Source organism: Pyxicephalus adspersus, chromosome 2 (assembly GCF_032062135.1).
Source record: "Pyxicephalus adspersus chromosome 2, UCB_Pads_2.0, whole genome shotgun sequence".
NCBI lineage: Eukaryota > Metazoa > Chordata > Amphibia > Anura > Pyxicephalidae > Pyxicephalus > Pyxicephalus adspersus.
In genome coordinates, this window is record NC_092859.1 from 81,763,348 (window position 1) to 81,787,764 (window position 24,417).

Here is a 24,417-nt window from a genome sequence, read left to right on the forward strand (position 1 = left end):
TTAACTACTTTTGCCCTAGTTTAGAATCCCAGGACGTCATTGTGTTTACGTCCACAGACAGAAATCACCATTACCAATGTGCGTCATATTGTTCGCAATGATGGGATGCTATATGAGGCAGCAAGTGCTGACAGAGGTGGGCTCTCCTATAGTCTTGTGACATCATCTCACTGCTTAAATACCTAGGGAGGATCCAGCACTCTCATTATGGTACACAGCACTGAGAAGGAGAAGGTCTGTCAGTCTCAACTGCAATTTTATTTTTGAATGGACTAAAGTTCCCTAAATAATTCATGATGATTGGAATAAGAATTCAGATGGTGTGTCTGATGCTCCTTGCTTTCAACTACTGCGGGATGTGCACAGGTAGTGTACAGGTTTACTATCCTGAACTATTACTATGTTTCTGTAAAGCTATTGCTTGTGCCATGATATATAGATGTGAAGTTATAGTTCTGTTGTTATGTTGATTTTTATATTTTGTGTTTTATATATGTCAAATGATATGTGTATGCTTCTATCCTAGGAGGTCAGTAACTTGTATTGCAGGAGCTGGTGTATTCTTGATAGTAAAATATTACTAATTTACAGCTTGCTGCTTGTCATGAGAAAAATGAGAACTGTGTATCCTGCAAGAGCTTGCATGAAAGCATCATTGAGCTGGTTGGGAAATAATAATAGAGATGAAGTGCATTGGTTTTTTGTGAGCTTGTGATAGAACTTTTAGCCTCTTGCAAAATAAAGGAGTGATCTGAATTGTACAGGGATGTAAAGATAATAGTAAAACTACCTAGCTTGCCTTGGTTTGTCAATCATTTCTGACATGCCTACAGTGTATTCTATTTTAAAACAAGGGCTGAATATAATTGGACATTACTGTTATTTCAACCAGTTTTGGCAAGGGGAATATAGTTGCAAAGACAGAACCTGAAACCTTTATTCTCCTCTATCTGATCTGTCCAGGTAAATGATAATTAAAATATTGTCTTTATACTTTCATTTCTATTTACTTTATTCTATGGATAATACTACAGTGAGGAGTGAGACAGGTTCAGGAAAATAGTGCTGGAATCTGTACAAATCTGTCTACCTAAGTACCAAATGGTGAGGGACTCAACTTTCTGGCCAATATCTACCAATATTGGACTGAAGTACTAAACTTACTAATTAAAATACATATACATTGTTTCACTAACTAATTGGCAAATTTATGAAAATCCTAGTAGTTGGAATTCAAAGATTTTGGTTCTTCCCAATGTGAAAGTTGCTATACCAGATGATATCACCTTTTGCATTCAATTTAAAATAATCTGCAGGCCATTTTGTCATATAACATTCCAGATAAGTTGGTGCAATTAAACAAGTGTTATAGAAAAGTAAAAAATAAGTGAACACAATGGTAATATCTGGTAAAACCTGGTATGTGAGTACGAATGTCTCAATTTTGGCGATAACTGATTACCGGTACTGGTATGGTGCTGTATCTTTTGGCTCAGGAGGTGAATATCATTCATTAGAATCATAACCTTTTTCCATTATTTGTATTGAAATAAAGCAGATGAAAATGAAATGAAATCATGTTCTCTTTGTAATTAGTTATCTTTTCCTATATGACTACTGACTGGCATTTTTTTCTAAAACAGCTGTGAGCAAAGAAATGAGCAGTTAAGGCAAACTCAATTTCTGTTTGGATGCAAAATTTTACATAAAACAACTGAATATAAAAATGTTACTTGCATTGAGGCTGATTTACTAAAAGAATGTTTACACAAAAAAGGGTTAAGAATAACTTTAATTATGCAATCATGTGCAGATGAAATACATAGGAATAAAGAACTTGTTTTTTCACATAATTGGATAAATTAGTTGAATATTTGTTCTTTTTTCATGTGAACACTCTCAACTCCTTTAGCAATTCAGTCTCAGTTCATATTGTACTGTATATGAGTTCCTAGCAAAACATTACAGGACATACTGCCCACATTGAAATTCAGTCTACTTTATCTATTTTTTTTGAAAATATGCCCAAATTGATCCATTGCTCTCAGGCTTATACGAAAGGGCAGTAAAGAGCAAAACATAAACCATCATTCAGATTTCATTTGTATTTATATTGGTGAAAGATTAATTCCTATTGGTTACTATTGAGCCATGCACATTTGTCTTTACCTTTTAAAAAATGGTGGAATATGTAGTTTATGTAGCTGAGCAAATAATCTGTGCAGAACCTATTTGCCTATGGGAAGGACTTTTGGTTGAAGTACTGGTTGACTAATAAATATATCATAAAAAAAAACAGCAGTATAACAAACAGTGCTTCTTCAGCCACCAGTTAAGCAATTCCACTTATGTATGATATATGAAATATTCAAGGTTCAACATATGTTTTGCAAGGCTGTAATTACCAATATCTTATCACACTTCACTGCCTGAAAGGTCAATTTACATTCAAGCACTGTTGTCTAATATCTGACCTGTATTACTACATGTATTCATTGGGAAAAGCTTAGCACCCATAATAATAAACATGCCTTGAATGAAAAAAGTGCAGCATTATTGCCTGTATTATATATACAATAGTAAAAAGTATTACCATATCATTACCATACCATCAATCTAAATGTTCTTTTTAATAAACCGTCTTTATTTACCAGTTTTGAGTATTTTATTTGGACATATACAAAGTTCTATAGAAATATTTTTTTTTCTTGTTATAGATTCAGAAGAAGAGTTGAAAACATTAGATGCAGATGTACTTAGCAATATGTATTCATCAAAGGTTTGTCATTTTTATTTTAAACGCATTTGTAACTATTTTGGTGTTGTGCTTAGAAGAAAGAAATACATAAAAACAAAAAAAAATATTCCAACAATAGATTATACATTTCAAGAAATAAAACAGAAAAAACATAGTTTTATAGGGCTGAAAAATATTACAGGTAGTAATCTACAGCACTTCTCTATGTCATGAAAACAGCATTCCTTTAATCTCACAAAAAATCCTTTGACCCATTTATCATTGCCTAAAAATAGTCAGAGTGGCACTATTGGCCAATCATCCTAATTGCAAAAATTGGAAAGCTGCTGTCTTTGTGCATTAGGGGCACTCTGAAAGTTATATATTACCTCTTGGAATTCTTTACAAGAAGAGTATTATTTCACTTAGCAGAGTATGTAAGAATTTTAATTTATTTTAAAAAAAGAAAAGAAAAATTAGTGAAATCTACCACTTGAATAAAATGATTTTCATAAAATCAAATGTCAGTCATATGGACAACTATTTTCTGATGGATAGTTATGTACAGAAGGATATGCACTCAAATTAGTGTCACATTTCTTCCAAGGTGTAAGTAGGAATTATCATTGTTAAATGTCTAAATTCTTCAGAATTTTACATTACAAAAGACTAGTTATACGATTATGTGCTCCATTTTGTATTCATCTTTCATGGATCTCTTTTATTACCTTTGAATAAGTGCAATATGAATGATATTAAAGCAAATTAGCCTAAATTTCTGTTCTACCTTTAGTTATATCTTATCTTTTGAAATGACAGGTTGGTACTCCTGAAATCTTTTCATGTTTCTTAACATCAAATCTTTATATAAAATGGAGACAGTTTAATAATGATTTATATAATAGCATTGATGAAAAATTAGAAATAAAATGGTACTTATTCAGTTAAAATGAGAGTACAAGGGGAATCAAACCATAGATTTCTAGCATAATTTTTTAAGAAAAATCTTCTCTGAACTCAGCTACATATAAAGCAAAGTATCAGAGGCATAGAAACCAAAGATCAAACTACATTACACATCTTAAACATCTTGGAAATGTTGTTTTATATCTGGTATACTTTATTTAATATCTTTAATTATATACACAATCTCTGTTTTACATACAAACATTACATACATGAAAAAGAATCTCCAATGCACAGTGGTTTAGCTAAACAGACAGCACAACAATTAATCAGATAAACAGCCCAGCTGAGTCTTGCAAACGATGGGCCTATTGTAGTGATATAATGCTTCTCATCCAAAAAGATGACTAGAGCTCCACCTGCAGGCTGGATAAAGACTACATAATATACTTAATATACAATTTTTCATATTTACTTAACTAAAATAAGTTAGTATGTTTTTGATTGCTATTCCTTTAAGAAACAGGAATGATGCAGGAATAATTATATTGGACAATACACAATAGTGAAACTCTGCTATTTCAGAGGGAAGGTGAAGATTTACCTACAACTGTACACAAATTTGCAGTAAACCATGCATGTGTGTGATTTCTAAACACATAGATACACATGCTAAGTGTTAGGTCAACAGAACCACAACTTTTAGTAAGTAGCAATAAAATTCCAGAATAGTCAAAAATCACATTTGTCATTTGTATAATATTATAAAAATAGTAACTATAAAAATAATACCCAAGACATTAGGTCTGATTTATTAAAGCCCTCCAAGACTGGTGAAGCTAGACTATCATGGGAGTACCTAGCTGATCCATTAAAATCGGAATGGATGAAAACCCTTTGTCAACTAATTGCAAATGATTTTTAAGAAACTCATTCCTGGTTTGTTGGATCACCCAGGTTCTGCCATGATAGTCTATCTTCAGCAGTCTTGAAGAGCTTTATTAAACTAGACCAGTTGATCTGAAATTACATTATTCATGTAACTTTACTTCTATCCTAAATAAGGTGTTGTGTGATACAGTTTTGTTGCTTAGAGGTAGTCAGTGTGGAATTCTATTGTATGGTAATTATATGGCCATTATATGACCATTATATTGGGTCTTCCATTTTAGCCATGTATTACCTGCTGCAATAAATTCAGATCATTTGGTACATAAGCATAAGCAAACCTACTTATACAACGTTCCATGGACAAAATTAGGATGTTATATAAACTAATCCAATCAGCATAAAAAAAGTATTTAGATCTGTTTTTTAAGTTTATTTGAACTATTAAAAAGAGGTTTATCTTGAAGTAAGATTGGGCTATTATGGTATAGATTGTATATTTGTCTTCATTATCTGCTTGAAGAAGCTGTTGGAAAGCCGGTGGTTGATTTCTAGTGGATAAAGTCCATAAACTGGCCCATTGTATGTTCCCTGTCCACATGACCTCAAGGTGAAATATGGCATCACAGCACATCACATTGGTTGTACAGGTAATGCTAATCCCACTGTGCTGTAAAAACAGTGCACTTGGTTACAACATCCTTGGTCACAGCTGCCGCTCCATATGTCACTGGTTGCTTGTCTCTGGGTACACAGCAATAATCAAAGGAGCATTTTTCTTGTTAGTACAACATTGTTGTTGTTTATGGATCTGGGAAAATACTGAATTCTTTTAGGTGCATTCATCTTGTTTTGTAGATCAGATTGAGATGGCATCTGAGATCCTTCTATGTTCTTTTTGAGTTCTTTTTGTTAATTTTTGGACCAGATATAATTTCCTTCTAAGGCATCTCAAGCTGATTTTGCATTCCAGTGAATCAATATGGAATGACAAGCAACTCTGAGAGGAAAAAAAATGCACACAGGTTCTTAAAAGAATCAGCATGTCTTCCTCTATTAGCTCAAGGGACACCTTTTGTGTTATCAAAATATGCTTGAATTAGTTAGATGATCCAAAAGTGGCTGCATCACTAATGTTGTGGCCATGTAAACAGTTAGATGGCAGAATTAGTAAGAACATAATTTTGTTTCCTTTCAGACATTCTGTCATGGGTGACTGGTGGTTTGTAGGGAGAAGTGGAGGAGGTTCATGAGTCTATAGTTCAGCTGAGACTGACCTAGCATTTTGGATAATCTATAGTGTTGTAGTGTGTATTTTCCACTCCACTTTCATCATTGGTACTATCAATAGAGAGTAGAGAATTCTTTGCTAAAGAAAAACAGTACATTGTCAACAGATGAAAAAGTAGAAGAGCTTGGGATTCTGGAGTTTAGGAACTGAATAATTTTAAATGCCATTGCTGCCCACAGTGCACTCATCAATGCAAGTGTGAAGTTATAACTATTGGAAAAACAATAAAGGGGAGTGGTCAAGGTTTCACAGTCCAACATTGTACAAGTACTTCAAAAGATGCCCAACATTCTATGTAGGTGTCCTTGGGAGCCATCTTAGCTACAGAGCTGGACAGATGAACGTATAGCTCTGCTATAGATAATTTAAAGAAGCATCCCTATCAACTGATATGGTGGAAGTAACTAAAAAGGAGCCTAAGTCAACCATTTAAAAATCATGGAATAACCTCAGTAACATTGAATTCCATCATATAAATGATTTTTGAATTATTATACAAGAAAGTTTGCTTTTTAGCTAACAATAGGTAAATCTCATTACTACCTTGTTCCCTACTATCTATCATGTACTGTATCTCATATTCAATTCCACTTTCTTCTTACTAATCAATTGCAATCTCAAGATATCCCCTGAGGAAGCTCTTTAAAGCGAGACGCGTCGGGACTTGAGACCCATGTTTATTATGATTATTAAGCTTGTAACCTGAATTTAGGTTTTATGACATACAACCTAGGTCTTTAGCATAGAAGGTCTACGTTGTACCTAAGTATAAATGATATGTTGATAAATCACAATTGTTTTTGGCACTATACTGCCAAAAAACCTGTATTTACTTTCTCCTCTCTATATACATTATGACTACAGGCTTGGCATTGTATATGTGTAATTATCTTGTAAAAAATTGACATCCCTAGGGGTACCCACAGTTATATTACAATATTGGCAAAACATTTGACACATCCCAAGCTATCACAGCTGTTTGTTCTTGTGAGCAAGAAAATAGCATGCTAAGTACCATAGATATCCACCTTTACCGCAGCTACGCTTTTGGAGTCTCAGTGTTATAGCTATATATATCAATATTTTGCAGCAATTAATCTTCAACAACATCTTTTCTTCTGGCAAATTCACTTACCTTTTAAAATGCTTGTTCTCATCTACAACCTCATCATCAAACCATGCTGTTGACATTTATTATAAACATAATGACATGAGCTCTGAGTGGCTATCTTACCTTCCCAAAGTCTAAATTCTTCTATATAGGATACATAAAGAGGCTAATATCAAGTCAACATCATATTCTTATATAGGTTGCATTTACAAAAATATATTTTTGATTCATTCGTGTCCAATAACTGTGAGAGGTCATCTTCAACCTTTGTTCATAGAGGTCAATCAGGTGCCTTCTTTTTATTTTCCTATACAAAAAAAATGTGATCTGCATGGTCAATATGGGGTACAGATGTTATTCTTCTCATTAGTTTTGTTCCCATTAGGTTTCTTTGTCTGGTGGTGTATTTGTGGTGGTAAGGTGGACAAAGGTTCATCTCTTTTACATTTTTTTTTTCATGGCACTAACTGTCCTGTAAACAATAACCGGTCAAGAGTCTTGCTTTTGTTTTTAAGGGAGCTGTGGAAGGTTTACTACCAAGTACAAATCATCACTATGAATGTTTTAAAACATAACACAATTTGTTAATGACTGTCTTGAATACAAAAACAGATTTATTTTTTGTTTCTACATTTACATTTTTTTTCCTTTTTTACCTTTTTTTATTTTTTACATTTTATCACGACTCCTTTGAGTTTTGCTGAGGAGACATATTTCACAGCCATATCCATCACACAGATCGATTGTGTCATTTATCTCCAAAGTATAGGTATATCTATTTAAATTATAATGTAAACTACATGTGGTAATATATCATTAGCATTTCAATAAAACAATGCATTTATTTCTGCTATTTATCTGGATTCTCTTGTTGGCAGCAAAATATATTGTTTGTGATATCATTCGGGAAGGGAGAAAGGCATTATTCAACAAAACAAGCCAGTTAATTGAACATGGCAGACATAGGAGGACAAGGTGAACCTCATACAAAACACTTTCTGGAAGATCCTGATCCGTAAAATATACGCTTTTTATATTCAAACATAATGTACAATACAGTAGGCAGTTTGCTCATTTCAAGTGTATTTGATGGTTGAAACATCAATGGTACATAGACATAAAACATGTTTCTGAGACTACCTGGTGCAGGGATTTCATAACCTATAGTCCTATAACAGGTTTCTACAACAAGGCGAGTAAAAATAAACCTCTTTGAAAAGCGGCTGGACAAGAGTTTCCAAGGCCAAAGCTAGTTAAATTGTTTTTGGGTACATATATTTACACTAATCTGTTAAAGTGTGATACTGTTAAGATGCATTCAATGGCCTTGTGCAAAGTACATCAAAGCAAATGTTTATCTTTCATAGTATAAGGCCAGTGCCTTACTAACAAGTCAAAATATTGTGTATTAGGTTTTTTCTTGTCTTGGCAGTCCAATGGAAGCAAACTGCATGTATATTAAAAAAGATTGAATAAAGTATGCAGAAAAAACTCACAATATGTTCATTATGGACTAGTACAGTATAAAAATATCATGAATCTGTGATATGATTCAGGAAGTCTACTAATGCTATGGTTTAAATGTAGGACATTACCAGAAGTATCAGTAGCATTTTATTAGACTTGCTGAATAGGACAGAAAATGACAAGAAAACATTTCACTCTGGGCATACAAAGTTATGAATACAGTATGTGCTTGCAAAAGTCATGGACTTTGTTCTTAAGAAAGGTTTGTTCTTAGAGCTGATAAAGAGAATACACAGATAAAACACATGTATGAGATTTGTTAAACCTGTATGAGATTTGTTAAAAAAAACAGCTGAGGATGGATGGGCATGCTCTTGGATTTCACCCAATTGATCCTTCATTGTAGACTAGTCACACAAAGGAGAAGTACGTGGGAATGAGGGATAAGGTAAGTAAAAATTCTTTCAATGTGTACCCACTTGCCACTCCTCTGCTGGGAACACTATTTGGATTAAAAGATGCATTTTAACCACATTGAAAAAATAGGCATCATTTTGGGGAAATTTTCACAAAAATTAGATTTACCAGGTATAATCATTTCTCAAAAGTTCATGCATTCACCCACTCATGCTTAGTTATGGTGGTGAAAGTAATAACATTTCCCTATTGTAGAAGCTACATTTAGTTTCAATAAGACACAACAAGCAATCGTCAACACAGATCTACTGTTCTTCAGCTTCAACTCTACTTTCAGTAGCAGGAAGTCAACAATGGTGTGATATAATTATACAGGCAATAAAAAGGTCATAGATATGATATGGCTCAGTTATTTTCTTTGATATTTTTATCACTGCACAAAAGAGGATAAAGCAAGAACAGAGACAATAAATAACACAATAGAATGGAGAGAGAATAAAATGCTATTTTATAAAGTTCTAAATATGTGTTCATACATGTCATCATAGGTGAATAAAGCAAGACTTCCGTACTGGAAAATGACTCTGCTAAATGTATGCAATCTTTTAAACAATCTTAATACCCAAGCTGAAGAAACTGGAGACACTGGAGAAGATGACCTCTTGATGAGAAAAACATATCCTACATCTTTGGATGGATTTAATTTAGAAGCAATGCTGACCACGTTCCAGCTTCAGAAAATTTGCCAAAGCAGAGTCTTTCAACACTGGGAGGTATTGTAAATTCAGTTACTTCACTGTGAGATAAACAAATGATTGTAGAAACTTTCGTTACCTGCTTTCATAGCACTTGTCATAATAGTTTGATAAATAAGAATGTTGAATGCTAACACATTTGGCTATTCCATATTGGAGAAATAAGAGGTCACTGACCTTTAGACCTTCCATCTAGAAAGGATGCATGCCACGAATAGTTATATGATTTTGGCAAATAAAATGATACATATAATTTTTCAGACACACAGTCTAACTGCATGGTTATTCTTATCCAGAACACCCTATATACCCAGGAGCAGTTTTTAGAGTAAACTGCAACCATTAACAAAGGCTTGCCATGCAGTTGACTGCAGTCGCAGTAAAGTTCACTGCACCACAAGTGATTATGGGATATCTCCAGTCCTTTAGCAACAACTGCAACACAACAACAAAGCAACCTTTTCATTGTGCGGTTGGAATAAGTTCTCGTTTAAACAGCTGGCCAGGTCTGAAGGCAAATATTTCTCGTGAGCACAGTGATTTCAAAAAACATTTTTGTTTACTGAAATAAATAAAAGGTTAAAATGTCTTTCAAAATAAAATTGCTGTCTTTATCTATGTCTCGGTGATATCTGCCCCCTTAATTTCTTGTTCTGGTGTCACAGATGAGAGCTCCCAATAGGGTCATTGACAGCAATAAAACTCTGCAGCACTATCTTCAAAAAGATAAAATTATTGTCATTATGTTAAATTGAAACATAATATGGTATAGTTTAAAAACAGTAAGTCCTGACTACACACTTTTTTCCTACACTTATCACATGAAAACACATACAAATACACATTACTTTTGCATTATCCATATTTCATATTGTATTCCATCTTGTAGAATTTTGTTCCCCATCACTAATCAGAGGGAACACAATGGGCATAATTTATTAAACCTCTCCAAGGCTGGAGAGGATACACTTTCATCAGTAAAGCTGGGTGATCCAACAAATCTGGAATAGATTTCTTAAAAGTCATTTGCTATTTGTTAGAAAATGTTTTCAATACTGGACCAGATTCATTCCAGGTTTGCTGGATCACTCAGCTTCATGGAAGTGTATCCCCACCAGCCTTGCAGAGCTTCTATATATTAGGCCCAAAGTCTGCACAGTCACATTCTTTGACCTTATGCACACATAATGACATACTCACATACTGATTGGTAGGTCTAACAAGTCTGTTAGCTCTGGGCTGTGAAGCTTGTAGAACTAAATTCAGGAGGTCAAAAAAGAATTCTGCGTCCTGCACAGCTGCTGGAGGACCTGGAAAATCCACGTGACCTACAGACTGGCAGTGTGCATGCATGCACTCTTAACAGTTACCTATCGAAAGGTTTCTCACTTGGTACCTACCATTAAAAGTAAAGTTGTGTGCCAGGTCCAAAGTCTTGCAATAAAAGAAACATAATCTTATAGAAACAGAGAAATGGGTAAAATAAATACAGGACAAATCAGACAAGATGCTTTACAAAGGATCAAAACCAGGGGAATGCAGGGCAAAATGAATGGCATATGTATTCTTTTATTATCTTAAAAAGAACACATTGTTATACATTTAAAAAAAATACATTGATATTTCCTAAAGCTAGCTTCCTAGGAATAGCATTCAGTTTAAACAAAAAAAATGAAATTTTGTATTATTGGAAAAGGGTAACTGAGATGTAACACAGTGGCAGCTCATTTGAGCGTTTTTTTTTATCTGTAATGATTTTATACATTAATGCAGAGTGATTATCTGATACCTTGCGAGCTGTGCAATATCCAATAATTTGTGCAAAATGAAGATGATAATTGCATTTGACCCATGTCTATGATCATTTCTACACAAATTAACAAACTAACAATATAAAATAATGTCTAACCCCTGGGGGGGTGCTTGCTAGCTTCAAGAAAAGAAATTATACACTGAATATTCATTTTCTTATGTGAAGTTTGGGGTTTAGGCCTTATAAGCTAACATACTGTCATCTTTCTAAATATTTCTCGCCATATACAAGGATTCTAATATCAACACAAGAATGTTAGTAGCAGTGCTTACAATAAAAACAGCATTATGTAGTTAACAAAAATAAAGGCCAAGGTTTTTGTTAGCACCTAGTCAGAATTTTCATATTAAAATCTAGATGTTTGTAAGGAACCCACTTTAAAGCTATTTGGGATGGGCCAAAGCAAAAAAATTAATAAACACATGAGTTATTTGTGAAGTCCCTAAACATGATATTGTTAGTAAATTACAATAGTAGTCAAGAAAAAAACATGTGGGAACATATCCAAAGTGAATAAAATTATTATTTTTTTTAAACATATAGCTTTTCTGTACATCAATGTTAAATTATAGTCATTAAAACCCAGTTTAAAAGCCCTGTCAATGTTTTTAGTTAATTGCAAAGTCCCTGAACATGATATTGTCACGAAACTTTTGTAAGGGGGCCAGGAGGTGCTATGGGAACTTTTCCCCAAGTTTTTAATGTCCTTGTTTAGTTAATTACAAAATATAATAGTTAGGGGGTTGGGGCAGTGCAATCTTGCCTCAAATAACAAAAGTCCAGCCCAACGGCTGTAAAAATATACAATTTACCGACTAAACTTTTACTTTTATTTAAAAGTCATATTATATATATGCTCATTTTAGAATATCATACACTCTTGAGACTGGTTTGAATAAAGATCTGAGAAGAATTTACTATCCCATACCCTAACTGGTGATTTGAGAAATGACATTCTTTAATTGTAACAAACTAACTAAAAATAACACATTTTGTTTTCTTTTAGCTGATCCAGCAAGATTACCTGGATTCTACCAGCTCAAACACTGAAAATGAAGATATTGTAAAGAGGAAAAGCCCCTATATCTTTAAACGACAGGCACATATAAGCAAAGCAAGAAGACCCTACATATTGAAAAGGGGCACTTATTACTAATCCATATAATTCATTAATATATGTTCAATTTATAAGTAAATGTGATTTATGGTTATTTTCCTTACAATTAAAGCTATATTTGTGTCATAAATATATTGAAAAATGATTGTCCTTAATATACAGTAAATGTGTTTTTATTCATGTTATTCTTAAATGTGATTTTTTTAACATAAAGAATTATATGGACTTTTACATTTAAAATAAATACCACTTATCTGCATGATGGTGATCCCAATAGTCGGCAAGAAAAATAATTTGTACTGAATAATGACTGTTACTGGTCTATACAGAACAAGAGTAAACTTCATTTGGTGGCTAGAAAAGTTATTAGAAATATTATATTCAAATTAGTCATAGACATTTACTGTAAGCATGAGTCATCAGGCAGGGCTCACAGCAGGGCTGTAATAGGACATTTGGGGGAACAGGGAAACATTGCATTGTGTGGGCCCCCATGCAGTCGGCTTAAAGAACAGACTATGCTCTCTCTCTCTCTCTGAATTGCATTTCTTACCAGCACTATGCTGCACTGTCCAACCCTCGGCCATTGCATTGTGTGGGCCCCCATGCAGTCGGCTTAAAGAACAGACTATGCTCTCTCTCTCTCTCTGAATTGCATTTCTTACCAGCACTATGCTGCACTGTCCAACCCTCGGCCATTGCATTGTGTGGGCCCCCATGAAACTCCCCCAACCACACCCTACACCCCAGCCACCCAGCCAAACAGTCCCCTGACCACCCAGTGTAAAGTTAGGACAGGGCAGACCTGGGACCCTACTGGTTATGGGGCCGGGGTCAGCTGCTTCATTTGTCCCTTAACGGATATGGCCCTGGTTCACAGTACTCCTGCTTTAAGCAGTGCTCACAAATCATTACATAAAACTACTTTCACCAGGAAAATGGGCAACCCACTGCCACAAAGGAAGAACAGAAAGAACTTATGGTGTTCTTGGACCATCTTGTAGATTGAGAAGAAAGAAGAAAAAAAAAAGATTATACAGCTTTTATGAGAAAAAATGGAGTAAAGAGAAAAATATCCAATGCCCATTGGTTAGTAAAGGGTGCAGTTTTTGGTTGGGGTAAAGCTGAAACTTGTATTACACATAGTCAGTGCCATCTAGGGTATACCTCCACTTCTTAGACATAGATACTGGCCCAGAGACTCAGCTATTACTGCTGCTGTTTTGACTTTGGACAACGCTGCTGCAGTCAAATCAATGGTGAGCAGGACAATGAATAAATCATTTCTCCTGTTAGCACAGGACTGAAGACATAATCTAACCTGACATATTTACAGTATGTTTTTTATTGATAAATGTGTATGCTTACATTACAAATGTATTCATGCAGACCTGTAAGTTACTAAAAAAATCTAATTTTCCATGTCAACTTACTTTAGCTGGAATGTAGCAGGCCTTTACATTACATAATAAAAGTGGTTTCATCAGCTGTAGAAAAATTGAACAACCTCAATAGTTTATTATAATAGTATGATGGCAGGTTCTAATTAGCACTGCACGTAATGATGGTAAGATAAACTAAGTAGACCGATAAAAAAGGTTTAGAGATACTCATTTCAGATGCCTGCAGAATGAGCAAAGATTATGTCCACTAGAATGATCATCAACAGGAGAACAGAGGTCTTTATTTCTAGATCTTTAATTGGACCTCATTCAAACAATTAGGTTTGGTCCTGGAGACCTCTCTTACAAAAATATATTTGTACAGTATAATTAGTCCAAGGCAGCGAAAATAGTGAAGAGTCTGAGGGAGAATACGTATGAAGAAAGACTGCAGGAATGTAATATGTACAGTCTTGAAGAAAGAAGGGAAAAGGGGGACATTCACTTCACTTGAAAACACTGCTGAAAGCTAACGTTAAAAAGTATTAATTTTTACTAAAAGTGTATTTGAAATTTGGAGCATGCGTCAGATAACAATGAGTAAACTTGGAAAAAACCTTGACCCACAAAAAAGTTAAAAAAAAAAACAAGCAGAAGTAAATATAAAATGAGTAGACTTGATGTATCATTTGGTCTTTTTCTGCCATCAACCACCTATGTTTCTATGTAAATGCTGAGCTTTAGGTAAACTCCAGAAGTCCATGCCACCTGTCAGCCTAATAAACCTTTTGGGATTCAGGCTTCACCTAATTTGCCATATTTACATCAGATATAATTATGACATAAATATGTATGCAATTTTAGGCCAAAAGCTATTGCTACATTAACGTGAGTAGAACACACTAAACCTATGGTTATTTGTAGAGAGTAGCGAATCGAAGCTGACGAAGTGGAATTCGATCCGAATTTCAGGTAAAACTCCATTTGATCCGAATCTGAATTTCCTTGCGATTCGTGATAACGAATCGTAATTTTTTCTGAAATGGCGGCTGCACGTCTAAGGAGATTTCACTCCGAGCTTTGGGCACTACAGGGGATGAATAGGGACTTGTCCCCATTCATCACCTGTAGTGCCCTGTATTCTTAGATAGTGAAACTCTATCTAAGAATACATAGTGCAGCGCTGCAACAGCAATCGCAGTTGCCGTGCTGTGCTTCTACTACATATTCTTAGATCGAGTTTCTATATCTAAGAATACAGGGCACAACAGGTGATGAATGGGGACAAGTTCCCATTCATCCCCTGTAGTGTTGTGTATTCTTAGATAGTGAAACTCTATCTAAGAATACATAGAACAGCAATCGCTCTTGCTGTGCTGTGATTTTACTATGTATTCTTAGAGTTTCTCCATCTAAGAATACAGGGCACTAAAGGGGATGAATGGGGACAAGTCCAGTCGGCAAACCGACCGAATCGAATTTTCGAGAAATTCGCTCATCTCTAGTTATTTGGGATTGTGCTTAAATGGGTAAATTTGATTACCAGCTTGACAAAGCTCCTGTAGAACCAGCCAGCAGCTGAACTTATGCCTACTTCTTCACTCACATATTTATCACCTGGTAAAAACTGAATACCTTTTTTTGAGAAAAAAAAAAGTTTATCCAGACACACCAAAGATTTTTTATTGTAGCATGTGCTACAGTCCAATGCTCTATATTTTGTTTCAAATGAAAAAATGTATTATATCTAATCATAGGTAAAAAGAAACATATTTGTTCACTATTAAGATAGCTATACACCAAAACCATAATCCATGGTTCAACTGATTTTTTGCTCATAGGCATGTATTTTTTTTTTCTAAAGAAGCTTTTCACCAACACAAGTACAACCTAAATGTGAAATAGGATTTTGAAAAAAAAACAGTAAAGCATGATCTTGACATAAAAAATCCAGCTGAAGGTATTTATTATTGAAATGTAATCATGCTGCATATACAAAAAAAAATACATCTCTTGTTATTTTAAACTAGATGTTGCTGCAATAGTTAAAATTCCCTTTGCTAGCAGCACAATAGAGATTTAGATCATACACAGTGACCTGATGTGCAATTGAACAGTGCTCCAAATAAAAGTCTCACCCTGTGGGTTCCCCCTGACTCTACAGCACTCTGCTAGCACAATGTATTTTAACCCTTGCTGCAGACAAAATGGCATATTTACTACTATATATACCGCCATATTTCAATAAAGTAATGAATACTGAGACTTTAAATGGGCTTCAGCGGATTTAAGTAGATCTTGCATTAGGATCACAAAAAAAAAAAAAACACAATATATTATTAATATAATTATTATAAAAAAAATATATATATATATATATATATATATATATATATATATAATAATTCTATTTCACCAGCATACATTATCTGATATATAAACATAGAGAACATAGAAGAAAATGCCACTGACCACTCTCAACAACTTTTCATTTTATAGAAGGCAGTATATTCTGTATCTGGTATATTTGAGAAATCTCATACTTCAGAGAACAAAGTTCTGGTTAAAGCATTCCTCAAAGGTCTGAAGACTTTTTTTAGATGTATGCCTGATAAAGCTCTGTACCGCAACCAAGGCTGGTGAAGATGGAGACTGTTGATCAGAGATTACATGATCAGTTACATAAACTGTATCTGGACTGATTAGCGTAAAGCATATTTCCTAAAAGGGTAACAACTTCATTCCTAGAGAAACCTTGTTTATCTCAAATACCTAATCATGTGCAAGTGAACCTAAAAAATGGGGTTTCCCTGCACATTAGGCAATAATTGAAGTGACCAGAGCTTTTGTGGGCTAATTAAACAGTTTACTTTTTTTATTGTCCGAAGAAGCAATGAAGTAGCTAAAAACAGATCATACTGTTATAAGTGTGATTGATTTAGTGAACTTCACTAATTCATCTGAATATTTAAACACACACATATATATATGAAACCATGATTTAATACGTCCATATAAAGTTTTCATAAATCAATACAAATGGCTTATCTTGTCTCCTCTCGAAGCGTTACACGGACACACTTCCTGCTTCTTCAGGAGTGTTAAGACATATATTCTTAGACTTTAAATGCTGATATTCATTACAGAATAAAATACAGCTATATGTTATATGGATTGGTATAGAATTTGGTAGGAAGTCAGCATTGGGATTCACAAATGCCCGGAGTAGACATCCCAAGTCAAAGTATTTTAGGCTCTCACCAAGCAAGTTGCACAACAAGCATATGTCTGCATGACCGCGACTTGCATGATGGGAGCTTAAAGAGAAACTAAACCCAATAGTGCCTAAAACAAAAAAATTCACTTATCTTTAATCCAGAAGGGCATTCCGATCCATCCGTAGGTCTCTTCCATTGGGTCCCGCGTCGTCCTGGCATCACTCTGCGAGCCGGCATGCCGGGCGCCGCCATCTTTGTCTCCTCTTTTGGGTACTTCTCCCTACGTCACCTGACCCAGGCGCGAGATCGGGTGATGTAGGTTGGAAAAATAACTTGCCGATCTCACTGCGCATGTCTGAGAGGCAAATTTTTCTTCCCCATAAAAAATGCTCCCAAGCACCCAAGAGCCTCCCGGGATGCCTGACATAGGTATCAAGGGAGACTTTGCACTCCCATTCAAGCAATCCAGTATTAGGGGGCAGTGTTACACTTTAAAAAAAAAAAAACGAAATTTTTACTTGACATGAAAGGGTTGTATTGAAATTTCTGAGTTTAGGTACGGTAAAATACTATGACATATAGGACTTTGATTATTCAATGAATATAAGCATATAAAATTTAGGATTGTATATGTCTACCCTAACATGCCTGAAGAAGCAGAAAGTGCTTCTGTGAAATGCATCATAAGGAGAGAGAAGAAGATAGGCTGCCATATTTACAGGGTATATTATTGTATGAAGAATTTTTTATGGATCTAATAAATAATGGCTTAATTTTTAAAATACAAACTATGCAACTGTGTGCTTATTATTCATGTGGCTCTAAAGTCTGTTTGTTTAATATGGGATAGTATTATATATATATATAAATAGGACATGGCACTATCCTAATTTCTTAATACCTGGTTCTTTCAAAAACTTAGTTGTTGAATATGAGGCGAAACAAACTGGCCAGGACTACTTGCAATTGGGACACATAAATACATACATAAATGCTTTGCAGGTTGGATAAATCCACATTTATGTTTATACACTCAATAGCAGCTATACAGGAATCAACACGTTTCCAAATATAAATCACAATAAACCTATTAAGTTATGTAATTAGGTATTAGTAAATTATGTAAGTAAGTATTTATTATTTCATGCACAAAAATTCAAAACTGCATTACAAGACATGGCTTTGTTTTTACTGATGGATTAGAAGTCTGTTTAAGCACCTTGAGCGTTGGTAAGATCTTTTTATGTATCATCTACTTAAGGGGCAAAGACTGTGTTGCCCCTCTTCCCAGTCACAGCAGGTGCCCTTGGGGCAGGGGCAAAGAATGTGTACCCTTCCCCTTGGCCATAGCAGGCTGCTATCTGTCCAAAGATGAGATCCCACAATGATCCATTCAACTCTGGCAACTCTAATGACATGAGGTCTGCCTGTTTAATAAATAAATAAATAGAAGGATTCCTGCCTAAATAACCTGACTTTATTTGGCTGTGACAGGTTTAATTAGAGCCTGTCAATAAATAATTTACAGAGATTCTAGGATGTTAACATTGTTAAATACATATAATGTAATACTTTGGTTTTAAAAACTTTTGTTTGATAGTCCTATAGGCTTTAAACTTAACCACATTTATTAGTAAAATCAGAATATATGAATTTGTGCACATTGATTATGGACACAGCACAAATACTGCAAGAATACAATTTGATTTGATTGTCTGTTCATGATGAATGGGATGGGTTTGCACACGTATTCATTAGTCAATGCCTAACAAAAAGAATCAGCACCTGTTGTCATCAATTTGATCATAAAACGATTGTGAAAATCTAATCTGTGTTAATCTGTGTGATAAGTGTCTTGTTTTGTGAGTATTGTTTACTGTATCTGTTTCTTGTAACCGAATTTATATGGAAGTATATATTTCTGAATGGTTAAATGCTACCATCTAGTGGTGATAGTGTATAATACAGATGCACGTTTCTTGAACAACAATACAGTATACAATGTAATATTGTATGATATAAACATTTATTATTGCATCATAAACTGCTGTTTTCATTCATACAATTGCATATCAATAGAAAATAATCTACATTATGTGTGGCTTATTATTATTATTACACAGAATTTATAAAGTGCTATCACATTACACAGTGCTGTACAAAGTCCATAGTTGTGTCGCTAACTGTCCCTCAAAGGAGCTCACAATCTAATGTTCCTACCTCAGTCATATGTCATTATGTAGTCTAACGTTGGAGATGCCAATTAACCTTACTACATGTTTTTGGAATGTGGGAGGAAACCGGAGTACCCAGAGTAAACCCATGCTAACACAGAGAGAACCTGCAAACTCCATGCAGATAGTGTCCTTGCCGAGATTCAAACCTGAGATCTTGCGCTGCAAAGGAAAAAGTGCTAAACCTTGAAGCACCGTGCTGGGTTAGGGCAAAGTCTTACTCAGTGCCAATATGTCATCATCATGATTGTTAAAAGAATTTAGGCTTTTCACTAGACAGAAGAAATAATGATTTTTCAAGGTATAAATTCATTTAGCTTAATGAATGAGGTGAAGTTTTGCTAAACTTAGCCATCATAGGCAGTCAAAAAAAAAAACACATTTTTGTACATTTCTTTGCACATGACTAGGTATCCTTTAAAAAGTGAATTTGCACCCCATTTGTAAAAAAGAATTTTGTTTCGAGAAGTGATAACTCCTTTTACTAATTAAACTTCCTGGACTATTTTAGTAAATCAAACCCAATGTGCTAGGTGCCAGTGTTTACTGCCAGCTTCTAGTACAATTTAACATACTGTACATATACAGGGATCTTGGAACATGGCTGCACACAGGTAATAGACCAAATGTATTTCATATTTTTTATGAATTTTATCCCAAGAAAACTCTACAGAGTTATTAATTTAGACACAGGAATGATGGAGCCTGTGTGCTGTGATTTGATGTCAATATAGTATTCACATCCAGGTCAAAGAATAAAATGTATACTCTCACAAATACTAAAAGGACATGTTAGAAACTAACAAATAATAAAAAATAAATAAATAAATAAAAAGAAATCTTTTACATTGACTTACATGCATATGCTTTTTACCACAACTTACAACAGCCATTGACAAACAAGTTCACACATTGTGCAAATATTATGCAATATAAAGATTGGGATTTTCATTAATAAAGCTGGTGAGGTTATCACAAACCTAGATATGTATGTATAACACTAGTGTGGTGCAATGTAATGCTATTTATTTTGAATTTTAGCTCAACACTAGGGATAAGCAAGAATGCCTCTGGCATTCTCGGGGAAATTTCCTCAGAATTTCGATGGGTCCGCAAAATTTTGTCGAATTTTCTGACAAAGTATCGGAAATCCAGGAAATCACTATAGGAGGATTATTATGGCTGCATTTATAAATACAGCCGTGGGAATCCTCCTGTCAGTGAGCGATCCCCGGGCACTACAGGTCAGAATGAACGCTTGCATAAATGCAGCCGTGATACTCCTCAGAGTGAGTCATGCGGCTTGCAATTATGAATGAAAGCGGCCACATTCATTCATGAGCAGCTAGTGAGACTCACACTGTGTGAGTCCGCTCCCCTGATTGCTGTTGCCACCCTGTAGTATGTGTTCCTGGATAGAGTTTCTCTCTCCAGGAACAAAGGACTCCTGTGTTCTTGGATAGTGAAACTCTATCCAAGAACACATACAACTAGTAAAGGGCTGCAAGAGCAATCAGGGGAGTGGAGCTGACAGCCTCAGGTTAAACGCCGGGGAAACAGTCTGTGTAGAGGTGGTTGTTGCTTTGAGCGTCCAGAGAACCGCATGGAAATGCTGCTGCCTCCTGTCAAATGAAGGATAATGAACGGACCTTTTAGATTTAAAAGTAACTGTTCTTTGTAAGTGTTTTTGAGTGATTAAACCTCACAAATAAATGCCAAAAAACCTCAGACTTGAACAAGCACTAAAGGGAATTTTTTTCTTTTATTCTTTACCACCATTGTATTGAAGCTATTTACCTAAAGTACCAGTAGGTGGCAGCAATCACCTGCAAACTTACTTTCATGATACAGAAATCCATTTCTTTCTGTTTTTTCATCTTTATTTATGTTGTATCTTTTACAGAACAAATAATTTTTTTTACTATCTATAGATGGTGATAGAGCTTTAATATTTATGGGTAAATATGTTTTTATTGAGGTTTACATCCAAGGTATACAAAACAGTGTACATGAAATAAACAAAGTGCAAGTGGCAAAGTTACAAACATCAAACAACAGACAAAGGCTCAGTACAAAGGTCAAGGGTAGAGAAAACACATTGTTGAGATTGGCATATAATATTATTGTCCAGCATATGTTTCTATGTGATTGTAAGTCATCTCAATACCAACAATAAAAAACAAAATAGAACAAGTAAGAGCCTGATTCTAGTCTTTTTTTCTTGCAGCATGTATGGTAACCTTATAAATGAGGGAAAGAAGTCTGTCTGCTTCATCAAGAAATGGAAGTCCCTATATACTTTTGTGGCTTTCATCTCGATATACATATGTGCTTTTTTCTGATATAGAATTTTTATCTACATTTCTTTGATGAATACTTATCTCCATTTCCTGATGAAGCTTTCTGATGGAAACATAGATATATATGTGAGAAGGAGATATTACATTGTTTTGTTCACATGATGCATAATAAGTGATTTTTAATTATGATTTTAATTATGTTTTAAAAATAAAATTGCTTTAATGTAAGTAATTAATGATTTGGTGTTATTCATGTTGATAGATTACCACACAAAATCCCCCACATTCAAAAAAATGGGAAAATTGCTATCCCCAAAATAATGCAAAATTGCAAACTGAGATGTGGTTTAGATAGTATTCACAAGCCACCTACGTTATCTTTGATAGCAGTAGTCTCTTTGCAACTCTACATCTTCACCAAAAATAATAAATGTCTGTAAGAAGTTGTGTATTTCATGTATTTAGGTACATTTGATATTACCTGGTATCTTAGTTTTGTCAATGAAAAAATATTTTAGCAGATATATTAGGTTTATCAAGCACTGTCTATTTGGCCAGCCTTACATCATAGGAATCCAGAACAGCTGAAGACCGGGTTATTATTTAGCTTCTAAATAGCTTATCTAAGGGCTCCTTTGTGACAGTCTAAACAAGAACCAAACCATTTACTATGTGATGCACAAGCCTTTTAAGTAAACTTTATTACTTATCCCAAGTGAGCCAAATCCTCCTTTATTTGCACCTTCTAGATACTGAAGCACATTTGGAAGGTTACAGAAAAAAGAGACAATTAAGTCACTTTAGTCAGGGCTAGGTGTGGCCCAGTGCTAATTGACAAACTACAGGCTTTTGCATTACCAGTGACATTACTAAAAGCAACATCTCCTGCAACATTTTCCATGATAATGCAGTGAAACCACTGGGCTTTGTAAAGCTTCATATACTAAGTCCCAGAACCTGCAAACATCATCCCACATTGCCAAATAATCTCTTCATTGCTTTGTAGATCTCTTACTTTATTTGTATTTTATCTTTTATTTTACGGTTATACAGACTAACACTCTTTTTAAGCACCAGATGTTCTCTTGTTGGACTTCATAAAGCGAGACCACATGCCATGGAAAATATTGCTGAAGTAATATGTCTTTGGATGTGTCACTTTACAAATTATCTGCTCCTTTGGAAACTATCCTGTCCCAGTTTTTGAAAATGTAATACATGTGCAATTTTGGGCAAGTTGTCCAGTTGGATTTTAAAATGTTTCAAACTTTCTCTCTGGTGAAAAAATGGTATTGGCAGCGAAAAGGATAGAGAATAAATATAGAACAATTGAAAATAAATTTAAATATGTAATCAATAAGATAATTGGAAACGTTTAAGTATATAATATCAGAAATGATTCAAAAATTAGTTTTAACTCACTTTTTGATTGCAAAACATAAGAAGGGCAGATTTTTAGCAAAGAAAAGAGGATTGAATTACTAGTTAAATTAAAATATCTGAAGGTAGAACAATAGGCTTCTATACAGAGTTCAACTGCTAAATTTAAAGTAATACATTCATAAAATGTTTTCCAACTAATTGGGGGATAAATAGTCCATATAGCCAACAAAAAATAAGTCTCAGGGCCGACACATGTCGCACCATTCAGCTTCTTCAGAGGAAGTTGAGACAGACAACAGTGAATGTTTAGATAGGCAAGATATTTCAAGATGCACAGTAGATCAGAAGTAAGTTAATAACATCAGAAGTTGTATTCAAGCTAAAGCACATTAAAACAAGAAAACTCTAAACAAAGTTGTGCCATTTAGATGCTTTTCCTGCAGGTAAGGCACCAAAGTCTGTAAACTATGATCCAGGATTGTTTTTTACTCCAAAGTGGTATATTGGTTTGAAACCAGGGGATCATAAAAGGTATGATTGCAACCCCCCCCCCCTTTCAATAAACAACCAATCAAGCCACAAAAGTCTATATTTACCGTTACTTACTGACTTGAAAGGTTTATTCATCATCCTGGAAGGTAAAAGACTTGGTGATCTTCCTTCAAAGTGCACTCAGAAATTTAGATTTGTTGTAAAGAGATTCACGTTTTATTTAAAAATTATAGAATCCAGTCTCCACAATTGACTGCAGAGATCTGCCACATGCCCATCCTCTCACATTTAACTGAATGGAAGCAGTTGGGAGGAGAAGCAAGAGATTGCAGAGGTGAGTTGAATAGTTGAGGTGAATTACGGCCACGGGTGCTTCTGGCTACCCGTGAGTGACCAGTTGCATTGACTTGAATGCAACTGCCTTCAACCATACCACACAGTGGTTGGAATGCAAAGTGGTTGTGGTTGCTGCTAGAGCGCTGAGAAAGATCCATCAACTTCCTGGAAACATTGAACCATAGCAAACCGCTCTCAATGGCACTTAACCACATGTCACATGGTGTAGTGGGGATTGAACAGTTGTTGCTGACACAACAACCACAGGGTTAAACCACAGAGAATTGAAGAGAGACAGCTAACCTCATGTATGTAACTGCAAGTCTAAAAAGGGGTCCTAACATGTCAAATAATTTTAAAAAATTTTACATAAATTACCCAGAGACTGGTCATAAAATGAGCTCGTACATAATTAGTTCAGAAAAAGCAATAGGAAGAGCACTTTTCAAAAGAATTTATTTCCTCAAAATATCTAACAATGCATGTCAGATGGGAATCAGTGAATTAAGTTGTTTACTAAAACTTCAAAGAGCCATATCTTACAAAGATCTTGATTCCTTAAACAAAGCT

The 24,417-nt window shown here is 34.7% G+C and overlaps 1 protein-coding gene across 1 annotated transcript; it reads left to right on the forward strand.

Annotated features, from left to right (window-relative positions):
* The first annotated feature begins 206 nt into the window (after window positions 1-206).
* NTS (neurotensin) lies at window positions 207-12,778 on the forward strand. The gene is made up of 4 exons (XM_072401219.1): window positions 207-366; window positions 2,718-2,779; window positions 9,366-9,590; window positions 12,392-12,778. The coding sequence occupies exons 1-4, from the start codon at window positions 294-296 to the stop codon at window positions 12,539-12,541; spliced, it is 510 nt and encodes a 169-aa protein (XP_072257320.1). The 5' UTR covers window positions 207-293; the 3' UTR covers window positions 12,542-12,778.
* Window positions 12,779-24,417: the final 11,639 nt, after the last annotated feature.

Bases quoted from the DNA above. Each gene is read 5' to 3' on its own strand.
- NTS (XM_072401219.1), top strand. From the start codon at position 294: ATGATGATTGGAATAAGAATTCAGATGGTGTGTCTGATGCTCCTTGCT. The intron at 367-2,717 runs GTAGTGTACAGG...TTCTTGTTATAG, and splicing joins CTACTGCGGGATGTGCACAG to ATTCAGAAGAAGAGTTGAAA. The intron at 2,780-9,365 runs GTTTGTCATTTT...ATGTCATCATAG, and splicing joins GCAATATGTATTCATCAAAG to GTGAATAAAGCAAGACTTCC.